Genomic DNA, 13,093 nt, shown 5'->3' with positions numbered 1-13,093 from the left:
GATGGCATCTAACACAAAGTGTTTGAATTAGCTTTCAGACAGCAAAATGGTAAAGTCTGCCAAGGTCACTGGTATTTCAACTGGCATATTTATCACTAAATCAGCAGAAAGTGCATAGCATTTTTAGTAAAGAAACAAGTAGGATGAAAGAACTGGATCCTAACCCTGATTACAAGCACTCCAAAAAATCAGCAATGTTCTCATCCAGGATTTTGGTTTTGAACCTTTTCTAAGTAAAGTACAAATATCTGTCTAAAATCTGTATGTCAGTTAAAAAAGTGTGCGTCTGCTATTTGTTTTCCCTTGGAAGATTGCATTTATGATGCTAAGGAGCTACCCTGTTTACATAAAGGTCTTGGAGACATTTCTGTGAGATTTTCCCAGATATTACCTAAATTCCACTCTGAAGTATGTGTGACAACTAAGCAAATATGTAGAAGGGCAAAGAGCAAAAATTTTTTAAACTGTTCTCTATGGAGTAGTCATAAAGTGTCACATTGGAAAGCATGTGGCATGCCCAAAAGTATGTTTGATGTTCATTTAGTTTTCAAGGGGAGACACAAGACACAAGACTAACTCTACTGCACATTAGTGTGTCATGGCAAAAGCTGTGCTGATGCACTAATGTGCAGTACAATTAGTCTACTGCATATTAGCATCACCTAAAAGACATGTCAGCACCATTGTGAGATAGCACCGATTATGATGCATTAACTTAATGCACATGTAGACATGCCCAAGAGGGAGTTAATAAGATCTACAGAACTGAGGTACTACAGAACTGACACCCATAAGAGGCTTACCCAGGCAACTTTTCAGAGATACCTCTTCCCCCAAAGTGCTCATCTCAAGTGTGACAGGGAAGATGAATCCTTAAAAGATCAAAATAGGTGAATGGTTAGATAACAAGAAATGCATATCGCCTCTTCTGGTAGAAAATGGGTAAAAAAACAACAAGCTTTTTACCTTGTAACATAGTCCACGAGCTCCCCCCATGTTACCTCAATGAAAAATCAGGATGAGCAAAGTGTGTACGTATAAAAGTCCGTTCTGACTGAAACCAGTCCACTTAAGAACTTCATTTGGGAGAGTCGGTGGAAAAGCATTCTGCCATTTTCAACTCCAACTGATCTCTGTTACCACTACATGGCTTGCAGTACTGCCAGTACCGCTATCACCAAAACTTAGGAGATGTGCATTGTAAGCCTGGGCACAAGACAGGCCCATTCCCTGACCCTCCTCTTGTTTCCGAGTGGTTTAGAGGTCCAAACTGAGGGTTGTTTTCTGTTATACAAATATTACACACAGCAAAATTCCCTGCCCATCATACATACACACACACAGTCCTGCAAACATTGGGAGCCTGAAGGAGTTAATGAGAGACGATGAAGCCTCGTGTACTTTGCTTCATTAAAATCTAAATTTAGGTCTTTTTATGAAGTTAATGCACTGTTTATTCTTGCTACTACAAACCGTGACACTTGGAAAAAGCTCAAATTTCCAAGAATGTAAGTTTCCATTAAACACAAGAAGCTGAGAAATTGCCAAAATTATAAACTTCGACCTGTGGGAAAAAAGCAAATTTCTGTTATTTCATTGTTTGTTTGTTTTTAAATATCCCTCTCTATGCATAAATTCTCATGTGCCCATTTCAGACCTCTCGGTGCCTGTTTCCCCAGCTAAACATTGCCTGTAGGCCTGATTCTGTACCCATTTAACTCTATGGGAATTTGGTGCTATAAAAAAGGAAGCTGTTCTGGGAGAAGCAGGTATGGTGATGAACAGAAAGCTGAAACCATGGATTGATTTTGGCCTGGCTTCTACACACGCTTATGTACAATTCTAAACTCTCATTGTGTGATTTATCTCACTGAACTTAGCAGCTTGGTTAGTCGCAGGAAGAATAAACAACCCAAGCCCTACTGCCAACTAGGGAAAGAAGAAACATCTTTTGCGGTTATGCTGAAATCAGGGAGTTGCTGGTTGTTTCCAGGGAGTGAAATCAGACAAGTTTCCCTCTTTGGTGGTGCTACAGCGGAGCTACTGGCGTGCAAGCCCAGGGCTCCAACTGGATTTTCAAATGTGCCTGTCGAACTGCCGAAAAGGTCTGGCTGACATGGAGAGCTTAGGGGGATGGGCCCCTGGATCCATGCATTCAGTTATCTGGGCTAAAAGCCAGCGTCCTTGCAATAACGATGAGACAACCTGGTAAGACTATAAGCTTAACAAAATGCAAATTAGGTAGTGGAAATGCCTAGGATAGAGGGTCCTTGGTCTGTGCCAGCTTAGCTGTGTCACTGAAAACCTCTGCCTCACATTCAGTGTGAATGTGACTGCTCACGGGCCAGCAGCCTTGCCTTGCTTCGGTTCTAAAATCTTCACCCCACTTTTCCAGGCTGGAGGTAGTTTTCATTTCTTGCAAAGCCCTCCAAAGGGCTGAAGAACCTAAGGACCTATTTCATCAGTGACTTTGGGGCTTGGCTTTCCAAGTGGTTGAGGAGTCGACCTCTCCCTGGCTTTCGGTGACACCGAGGCCTCCCCCTTTCAGGGGGTAAAAAACAAAGGGGCATAAGAGCCTAAAGCCCTTCGGGGCTGCCCTGAGCTGTTAGGAGTGGTGCAGAGACAAACTCCGCCTGAGCTTCGTGGGGGGCTGCTCTGCTCTCTCCCAGCCAGTTTCCTCCCCTTTGCGTCAGTGCAGCTCTGCGCTGAGGACACCGCCCCCGTCTCCCTCTTCCAGGGAAAAGGCTCGGAAGCCGCGTCCCAGCCCCGGGCGCAGGAAGGCAGCGGCCCCGCGCAGGCTCCGCGGAGCCGCCCACGGGGCAGCGAGAGCCGCCGCCGCGATGCGCACGCAGGCAGGCGGCCCCCGGCGCAGCGCCTAGCGCGCCGCCTGCCCCCGCGCGGTGAGTCCCGGCCCGGCCGGCGAGAAAAGCCGGCGAAGTTTGGGTTCTTCTTGCATTATTGTGATGCCAGTTGTTTTTGCTGCTGTCTTATGATGATTATTATTAACATTGTTGTTTTTTATACTGTCTTATTCGTATTGCTCTTCTTGCTATTGACTCATTATCGTTGCTGTTCCTAGTATTGTTCTTGCTACTGTCTTCTTATTACCATTGCTGTTGCTATTACTACTATTCTTGCTACTGTCTTATTCTTACTATTATTACGATTATTATTCTTGCTATTGTCTTATTATTTATTGTTCTTGCTACTGGCTTTTTATTATTATTAACATTGTTATTCTTGCTCCTGTCTTATTGTTCTTGCTGTTGTCTTATTATTATTTTACTATTACTACTACTGCTGCTGCTGCTATTATTATTATTACAATAGCAGCAGCACCCTAAACTCTTCCAGCTTTTTTATGGCTGTTGTAATAATGATGATTACTGTTTACTGTTATTACAATTATTATTTCTTACTACTTTATTACAACAGCCATAGAAAAGCTGGAAGAGTTTAGGTTGCTGCTATTGTATTAGTAGCACTACTACTAGTTTGTATTAGTATCTGCTACTACTACTACAGCAGCAGCAGCTGTTGTAATAATAATTATTCCTGTTTATTACTTCTACTGTAATAGCAATACAAAAGTTGGATGAGTTGAGGTTGCTGCTGTTACTATAGTAGTAGTAGTAATATGAGTAGCAGCAGTAGTAGTAGTATTACAGTAGCAACAAATTAAACTCTTCCAGCTTTTCTGTTGCTGTTGTAATAATAGTAATAACAAAAAATAGTAATTATTTTTATTATTATTGACTACTACTACTACTGTAGCAATAAAACAGCTGGAAGAGTTTAGATTGTTGCTGCTACTATAGCAGTAGTAAGAGGAGGAGGAGGAGTAATATTACAGTAGCTATAACAACCTCTTTCAACTTTTCTATTGCTATTATAGTAGTAGTAATAAATGGTAATAATTATTATTACAACAGCAGTAGAAAAGCTGGAAGAGTTTAGGTTGTCACTGCTGTTGTTGTAATAATAATATTAATAGTAATAGAATAGCAATAACTTCAACTGCTGTCTGCTCCTCAGCTCCAAATGTCCAAACAAAGTAATGTATAATCTGGCCTGTAGTCTCTCCGTATTTTTTTTTGTGACATGCATGGTCATTTGGGACCAGGGGCACATTTTTGGGGGGAGGGGTGCACTCCCCCTACCCCCTTTGATGCCTGCTCCACCCAAAGTTTAAAACCAACTGTCTAGCAGTGGCACCAGCATTTTTAGGCAGGCAGTGCTGAGGGAGTCAATTGACTGCATGGATCATTGTAAAATACTTGACGCTTTCTAAACTCTTCATTCCACAGGTGTTAAGGGTCTTCTTTTCTTTTTAATGGTCTTGCTGTTCCACCAACCAAGCTATCCTTTGTTCTGCAATTCTGCTGTCTGTTAGTTACTCCTGGTAAGGAAGCTCCCGTTTCATATCCCTGCAGATTGTTTTTAACTCATTCAAAGTTGTATTTCTTTTTGCTTCAACTGAATAATACAGCCCTAGGTCCCTAGCATGTTAGCAAAGCTTCTATTTTATTTTTAACTGGAGAGAAAATGTGTGTTTTTATTATGTGATGATGTGCCTCAGTGTCTGCACCCCACTTTTTAGAATTCTACATACGGCCCTGTCTGGGACTAAGAACAGAGCATTTGTTCATGCAAATGAGTAGCATGTGAGTAGCCCGATTGGCTTCAGTGAGGCTGTTTGTATAAGAAATGTACATCCGGCTGGCACTGCTGTCTGGGGCCTTGTTAAATAAGGCCCTTGTTAAGGGCCTTATCCTGCAGATTCTGAAGTATACAAGTGACTGTACTCAGATGAGTATTTCTCAGTGGGAGTTACATAGTACAGTAAAAGCTCTGTTATCCAGCATCCCCCAGGAATGTGGGATGCCAGATAACAATATATGTCAGTTAATTGAGCAGCCCTGGCTGCCACTTCTTCCGCTGTGTCTGGGGCGTCCCTCTGCCTCCTCTGCCTCTCCCGTGGCATCACTGCCCTGCAGGACATGGAGGCAGGCACCGCACAGCCCAGCACAGTCTGTTATGCCCTCGGGCCATGGGGGCTTAGAGAAACTGGAAGTGCTGTGGTTTCACTTTTCCTTACAAGCCGGCATGCCGGTTAACAGAGCATACTGGCTTGTAAGATGCCGGTTACCAGAGAGTTTACTGTAGTTAGACTGTGGGAAGGGCATGATCTATACGATCTGTGCTTTTTCTTGTGAAACACCAGTTCTTTTGATGGACAACTACAAGAACTTTCTGTGGCTTCCATTACACTAGAAATGTCAGTAGGGGAAATACCAAATCTTTAAAAAATTGTTTTAAGAGCTTTTCCCTGATCAAATAATCTATAATGATTAATTAAATGGAATAATCCTACAGCAATGTTTAATTTAACAGCTGTTCCCTGGGGGTCTACGTAATCCATGTGCTTACATCAATCTATTGTCTAGGGAAAAAGTGAAACAGTGGCAAACCAGATCATGTTCTTCTTTTCCTCAGGATTTTGAAGACAAGATAAGGGTGGAAAGTGAGGTCAGTGAAAAAGCATTTGAAGAACCATTCCCAATTTGTGCTCTGCTAAGTAGACTATGGTGGCAGGAAGATGCTGGCTAGGAAGAGCATCATCCCTGAAGAGTATGTACTGGCACGGATTGCTGCTGAAAACCTCCGGAAGCCACGTGTCCGAGACCGTCCACGCAAGGCCCGCTTCATTGCCAAGAATGGGGCATGCAACTTGGCACACAAGAACATCCGAGAACAAGGCCGCTTTTTGCAAGACATCTTCACTACTTTGGTGGACCTGAAGTGGCGCCACACGCTGGTGATCTTTACGATGTCCTTTCTCTGTAGCTGGCTTCTCTTTGCCATGGTGTGGTGGCTGGTGGCTTTTGCCCATGGAGACATGGATAGAATAGACAACAGTAAAGGCAGTGCCAACTGGACACCGTGCGTGACAGATGTTGGGTAAAGTATGATACGCAAAACATTAGGAATAGGGTGATGGGATTGCCATGCTGCTCAAGTCTAAAATTAGGTTTTGGTTTTCTTGAACTGTCTAATACAGTAGAGACAACTGAGACATGTTGTGTTTTCCTCTAGACACCATCAATCCTAGAAGCCCCCCAAGCTTAGAAAAGCAGATTTCTTGAGTCCTTTAAGGATGTAAAAGTGACAGAGACCCTGCAGCTTTTCATATGTCTACACAATAGGTTGGTAACATTCCTTGCCTGTAAAAATAAAGTCAGCTGCAAGAGAGTTGCAGCATTGGGTATATGTTTTACATGCAGTGCCGTTTGCATCAGTGGCATCATCTCCAATATGGTGTGGTCCAAAGGAAATTTCAGACCATGACAGTGAAACATGGCTTATGGGGCAAACTGAGAACATGGGTCCAAAGTTTCAAAGGTGATTATTGAAACTGGGTGTCTCAATTTCTGGCTTTCCTTATTTAGAGCATCTTTAAAAGGCATGATTTCCAGAAACAGCAGAACATCTCTCCTTTTTTTAATTTCCCAGGTGGCAAATTAGGCCTCTTTAAGATGTCTCTAGCTGGGAAGCCAGAAATTCAGAAAGCATCCCATATTACTGGTCATTTATGAGGCTGATTTAGGCCATCAGTTTCAATTAAAGACTGAGCGCTGTGACATACTATATCACATGAGATCTGTTGCAAAAAACAGTATAGGAATTTTGGGAGTGGTGTATTCAAATCACACAGAAGTGTTTTATTGTCCTGTTAATACACATACATAATGTCCCAAGCCCTGCAATTTTTCAGGGTAGAAGCCAAATGACTTCAGGAGGGAATAGTATATAAACTGTATACTTACAGAACCAAAAGGATATCCGTTAATTGGATTTATGGGCAAGCAGTAAGAGACTTTGCCAGCAAAAGCCTTACATACAGCATATTCTTGGAACAGCGAGGGCCCAGGACTATGTTGTTCTGTCTTCTACACCAGCACAAAGTAGGTTAGCAAACCAGAATGGTTATAGTTTATCCATGCTGCACTCATGTAAGAGACTTCACCAGGGACTGGACTGTAGAATTAATCCCCTTGTACAGCTTATGCAATTACCTACGTACCTGTTCAACCAACTGACGACAGCATGATAAAACACGAAGCTCCCAACACTGACTTCTTCGCTGCTGCTGCTGCTGCAAGTCCTGCACCCCACAAAGTTTAGAGTGGTGTCATTGTTCTCGCTGCCAACACAGCAAGCTGCACAGCGTTGTGGGCTTCGTGGCTCACAGCAAGGGAATGCTGCTGCTGCTTGGAGCCTTCTGTGAGAGCCCCACAGTGGATGATGCTTGCAGCAGGAGCAGTGCAGGGAACACTGCCCCGACTGTGAGCCCTACCAAGCCCCATCCACTGTTGGTCTTGCAGCTGCAGGGTCCCCCTGTACTGTCAATAAGGTGTGATGGGATCTAATGAGTGATCCTACAATCACACCTACCCTGACACGTGGCTTGGCAGGAGGCGCGATTGTGTGGGTCATGCATTGGATCCCATATCACTTTTACCTGCCCTTAAGTCCATGAAACCAGAATATCCTTTTATTTCCCTTTCTGATTCAAAAGCTATAGTAGTTTCTCTGCGCATACCACAACTTTAAATTTGTGAGTATTTCTGGCTTAAGAAGGACCTGATTCTTTCTTCATTCCTTTCTATTTTCACACTGCTTTTATAAGCGGGACTTTTCTTTCTTCTAAGCTAAAGTCAACTTCGTTGTTCCTGATTTTTTTTTTTTCTTATTATTAACTGTTATTTCTTCTGAAAAGAGCAATTATGGCTCAGATCATCCCTGATGAGGCAGTTCTGTGAGGTTCCAGACTCGCAGCATTTTCTTTTACTTGTCACAGGAGGGGAGGTAATGGGGTTTGTCCTGGCACAATTGGCATGTGGCTACACCCTACAAGCCTGTAAATCTTACATGTGGAAGGACCATCGGTATCCACCTTTCTACTGTTGGGCACCTCATGTCATACCTTTCAGGTCCATGGCAGAAACTGAGCTCCAGTGGAGTCTCTCCTTTGGAACTCTGCTGGCTGTGAATCAGGGCCATCCCCTCCCAAGGGGAAATCCATAGTGCGAAATGCATGCATTGAAGTTAACATTGACTCAGTATTAGCATTTCTTTGGAATCCCCACAGACAGTGCTTGCCCACTATACCAGCTGGGGATCCCAGGAACATGCCAGCTTTCCAGTCATGCCCCCTGCTGTACAAATTCCCAATAGTCCCTTGCTCTTAAAAAAAGAAAATCCTCAGCTTCTTGCTTAGGACAGTTTTATGGCTTTTTACAGCTGTTACCCCAACACAAAAGAGCTGTATCAGGACTAAAGTTCTGACGTTATCTAAATGCAGTCTGTCAACTATTGAGAAACCTCAGCAATTAGGCTAAATTTATGCTATACAATACCTAGGCAAGTAGGAATTCCAATAAGATCATTACATTTTGTAGCAAGGGAAATCCTAAGGGTTATAAACAACCAAAGCAAATGACGGATTAGTATAACGTTTTATTTTAACACATGTTGCTATATAGTGCTAGTATGTATGGTGTTTCAGGCCAAAAGGCAGTCAAGCATCTTTATTTCTAGTTGTGAAAAATATTTTTCCTTAATAAATACTCTGTTCTGTTAAAACTACCAGTTTGAACAGTTATGAAATAAAAATATGAACAGTAATACTTTTAAGAAAAGCTGAGTCTCTGTGTGGTAAAAATAATATTTGATATTTTTATTCTAGGCGGAAATAATAACAGCCAAAAAAAAAAAAATCTGCATTTTGACTCTTTAATCCATACTAGTAACTTAAATAAAAGCTTTCTAAGCAGAGTCAAAGGACACCTAGTCTTGGAAAGTCTAACCCATGCGTACATACCATTTTATATTTTTCAGTCTGCACAAATCCTAACTGAGCTTCATAACACTTCCTACATAAGTGTTATCAACCCCATTTTATAAAAATGGAAATTATTGCCAAAGCTACAGGGAGAGTTAGTGAGAGACCTGGAATTACTGAAATTAGAGTACTGGCTCCTAGTTCTGTGTTCACATTATCACACTACTAAACCACAGTGTTCTTCAACAAGAGAGGCATATAAAACAGATGAATATAAATAAATAACCAAATGGAGTTTAGTACATAAAATGTAGAATTTTTAAAGGAAAGATATCTAAAGGAAAGCTGGTCATTTTATACTACACAGCCATGATAATGGTGAAATAAAGTTTCATCTATAGACTTAATTTTGTTCAAAATATTCCTTAACATATTAACCTTTTCATTAACTGTAGTTATTAATATATTAACCCCTTTGCTCCTTAATTCTTCATAAACCAAACACAGCCATACCACTGCTTTTCTGGTGGTTTCCAAGAATGAAAAAATAAATTAAAAAGTCCATGTTTGTAACCAAACATCCAATGAGTTTTTTAAAATCTACAGCTCAGCACTCTTTTATTGGGAGTCACTCTGTCCATTGTATTCCCTTCCTGATACTGCATATGCCATAAAATATTTTAAAATTTTCTTCATGATTCTAGTCCTCTGGAAACATAATAAAAAAGGGAGATATTTAAAAGCTGATCCAGTTTCCTCCTTCTAAAACCAAGCCCAATACAAAGGAGTAATTTAGATACACTTTTCTGAGATGGTTGCATGTAAACATAACTCTTACGAGTGTGGATGTTACATATGGTTATGGACTCTAGTATATGAAACAGGCCTTGTCATTAGTTGATATAGGTTTGCATAAAACCCTAGGAACTGTAAATAAACCAGATACTACTTGTCTAGTAACATTCACAGTCCTAAATCTAGACTGAAATTTTGCAGCTAGCCTTGTCTTGACACTGAGCAAAACCCTGAGTCCTAACATCCCCAACCTTTGGGTAGAAGAGAATTGGGTGGAGAGATCCATTACCTTCTTTCTGTTGGCTGATCCCACTATTCACTCATACCCTTGACCAGTATGGTTTCTGCAGGAATCGGATATCCTGGTGTATGATTATCCCCTGTGGCCTTATTAAAGGTGTTCACAAGGTAGAGAGGAAACGAGTGTAATTTAATAACCTCAGGCTATACTTATCTTTATAGCTTTCCCTCACTGCTTTGGAGGGTAGAAGACTTTTGGAGTAAGGGCTGTGTCAGAACACCCTACTTGTCAACCTGGGGAGGAACATGGGCTGTTAAGGTAGAGAGGTTAACTGATTTGCCAAAGCCAAGGACCACAGAATCACTGTTCAGGACCAGCAGGCTCCTGAGACTGCGGTACAGTAATTAGACCATGTCACTAATCCTGAAAATGTCAAACAGGTAAAGCTCTGCCTGAAGTCAATAGGAGTTTTAAGTGTACAACAACTGTAGGAATGGGCGCTCGATCTACTTCCAACTGAATGTGCCCAGTTGACTTTGATATTTAGATCTGCTGATTCAGATATCTTTAACTGAGTTTAAACCTTTCCCATAGGTCTTTCACTTCTGCCTTCCTCTTCTCCATTGAGGTTCAGGTGACCATTGGTTTTGGAGGCAGAATGATGACAGAGGAATGCCCAACAGCCATCACGGTCTTGATTCTACAGAACATTGTGGGTTTGATTATTAATGCTGTCATGCTGGGCTGCATATTTATGAAAACTGCTCAGGCTCACAGGAGGGCAGAGACTTTGATTTTCAGCCGGCATGCGGTTATTGCTGTTCGAAATGGCAGACTTTGCTTCATGTTCAGAGTGGGAGATCTGAGGAAAAGCATGATAATCAGTGCTTCTGTGAGAATACAGGCAGTGAGGAAGACTACTACCCCCGAAGGGGAGATCATCCCTATTCATCAGCTGGACATCCCAGTGGACAACCCCATTGAAAGCAACAACATTTTCCTGGTAGCACCTTTAATCATTTGCCATATTATAGACAAGCGGAGTCCACTTTATGATATCTCCCCCTCTGACCTGGTCAACCAAGATTTAGAACTTATAGTGATACTTGAAGGAGTAGTAGAGACCACAGGCATCACCACGCAAGCAAGAACATCTTACATAGCAGAGGAGATCCTGTGGGGCCACCGCTTTGTGCCCATCGTAACAGAAGAAGAAGGAGTATATGCTGTTGATTACTCCAAATTTGGCAACACAATCAAGGTAGCTGCTCCACGCTGCAGTGCTCGGGAGCTAGATGAAAAGCCCTCCATCCTCATCCAGACCCTCCAGAAGAGTGAGCTGTCCCATCAGAACTCTCTAAGGAAACGCAACTCCATGAGGAGAAACAATTCCATAAGAAGAAACAACTCCATGAGGAGGACCAACTCCTCTCTCATGGTGCCCAAAGTACAGTTTATAACTCCTGAGGGGAATCAGAGTGCATCTGAAACATGATATTCAACCTCGCACAAGGATGAATCTCGTCTAAAGATGGAGAAACCAAAACCATGCATAAAGAAAGAAACCTGGAACATGAAGCAAAACAGAACTGTGCTAGAACTATTTATTCTATTGCTTAATGAAAGCATCACCTAGTGACGATAGGAAACACTATAGCACTTAGTACATTAATTATTAAAGAATACACTTAGAATAAAGGAAGCACAATTCAATCATAAAATATATTGTGTATGTATGTGTGTTTTACTGCCATGTTGATTTTTTTCTTGCCCTTCAAGGATATCTTCCATGTTTTCCACTGTCTATTGTAAACTATATGTTTCTCTTTACTTTTGAGTAATTCACCCCCAGAGGGAAATGGGCTGATTTTCAATAATGTCATGTACTCAGCATCATGCAAAGATTTAGGTAGGATGTATAGTGTTTAAATCTGTCTTTTGGGCGTGAAATCCTGGCCTCATGGAAGCAAATAGCAAAACTCACATTAATTTCACTGGGATCACAATTTCACCCCGGTCTTCAAAATTTAGCCCTTTGAAAAGCCAGACATACTGAACTACAGTAATAAAATGCCCATAAGAAAATTAAATCTCACTCTTTAGCTCCCTTCTTGGCAATACCACCAAGGAGTTCAAGGACTCAAGGGGCTTCAACAGTGAACTTACCTATGAGCCCAAGCAGTCTTCCAGAGATACTCTGACAGTGTATTATGGGGGAATTTGTATTGTTGCTGTATCTTGTAGTGTTATTTGATTGTAGGCAATTCCATCTGTATGCCTAGTGGTTGAATGAACATCAGTTTCACTTAAATTTATGCAAGATGCAAAATACTGAATTTATCATATTAATTTCATGCTAATTAGGCCAAGTTCTGTTTTCTTGGTACATATGAGTTATCACACCAAAGGCAAAGGCTAGATTCTCTAATTTTACCCACACTAATGTTATACTGAAGTAATTCCAGATGCATCTGTGGAGAGTTAATGCACATCAGTGTTCAAGAAAGGAAACACCAGATCTAGTATTAATTAGAAGTGAACTTAAAAACAAACAAACATCTGAATGACTTTCCACAGGACAGTGGTACCTAAGTCACATAGGCATATTTAGAAAGTAAGTTCTTTGCTTGTATAATATAGGATTGGAATAGTATAAATCTGGGGTGACTATTTTTTCCTTAAACACAAAAGATATTTGCTATATAGATACCCAAAAAAAAGAGAGAGAAATTAATTTTTCCTCCAAGTCAAAGTTTTTAAATAATCTTAGCACATCTTAGCATGGAACTATGACATGATTGGAATAACAGAGACTTGGTGGGATGACTTGCATGACTGGAGCACTGTCATGGATGTACAAACTGTTCAGGAAGGACAGGCAGAGGAGAAGAGGAGGAGTTGCACTTTATGTAAAAGGCCCATATGATTGCTCAGAGCTCCAGTACAGAACTAAAGATAGGCCTGTTGACTGGGTTAGAGTCAGAGGGGAGAGCAACAAGGGTGATGTCATGGTGGGGGTTTGCTATAGACCACCAAACCAGGAAGAAATGGTGGAGGCTTTCTTCAAACAGCTAGTGGAAGTTTCCCTGATCACAGGCCTGAAGTCCCCCTTGAGAACCAATCACCCTGACACCTTTTGGGAGGGCAATACAGCAGTGCACAGGCAATCCAGGAAGTTTTGGGAGAGTGTTGGGGACAACTTCCTGGTGCAA

The 13,093-nt window shown here is 41.6% G+C and overlaps 1 protein-coding gene across 4 annotated transcripts; it reads left to right on the top strand.

Annotated features, from left to right (window-relative positions):
• The first annotated feature begins 2,193 nt into the window (after window positions 1–2,193).
• KCNJ8 (potassium voltage-gated channel subfamily J member 8) lies at window positions 2,194–12,592 on the top strand. 4 transcript variants are annotated; one of them, XM_019544415.1, is made up of 3 exons: window positions 2,194–2,208; window positions 5,497–5,961; window positions 10,476–12,592. In XM_019544415.1, exons 2-3 carry the CDS (start codon window positions 5,600–5,602, stop codon window positions 11,374–11,376), a joined length of 1,263 nt encoding a protein of 420 aa, XP_019399960.1. In that variant the 5' UTR covers window positions 2,194–2,208; window positions 5,497–5,599; the 3' UTR covers window positions 11,377–12,592. The 4 variants fall into 4 exon arrangements, with proteins under 4 accessions (XP_019399960.1, XP_019399959.1, XP_019399958.1 ...); XM_019544414.1 differs by lacking the exon at window positions 2,194–2,208 and adding an exon at window positions 2,867–2,900; XM_019544413.1 differs by lacking the exon at window positions 2,194–2,208 and adding an exon at window positions 4,368–4,402.
• Window positions 12,593–13,093: the final 501 nt, after the last annotated feature.

The sequence above is a fragment of the Crocodylus porosus genome, unplaced genomic scaffold (assembly GCF_001723895.1).
Source record: "Crocodylus porosus isolate Cpor-Errol unplaced genomic scaffold, CroPor_comp1, whole genome shotgun sequence".
Taxonomy (NCBI): Eukaryota; Metazoa; Chordata; order Crocodylia; family Crocodylidae; genus Crocodylus; species Crocodylus porosus.
This window is presented reverse-complemented; position numbering and strand designations above follow the sequence as displayed.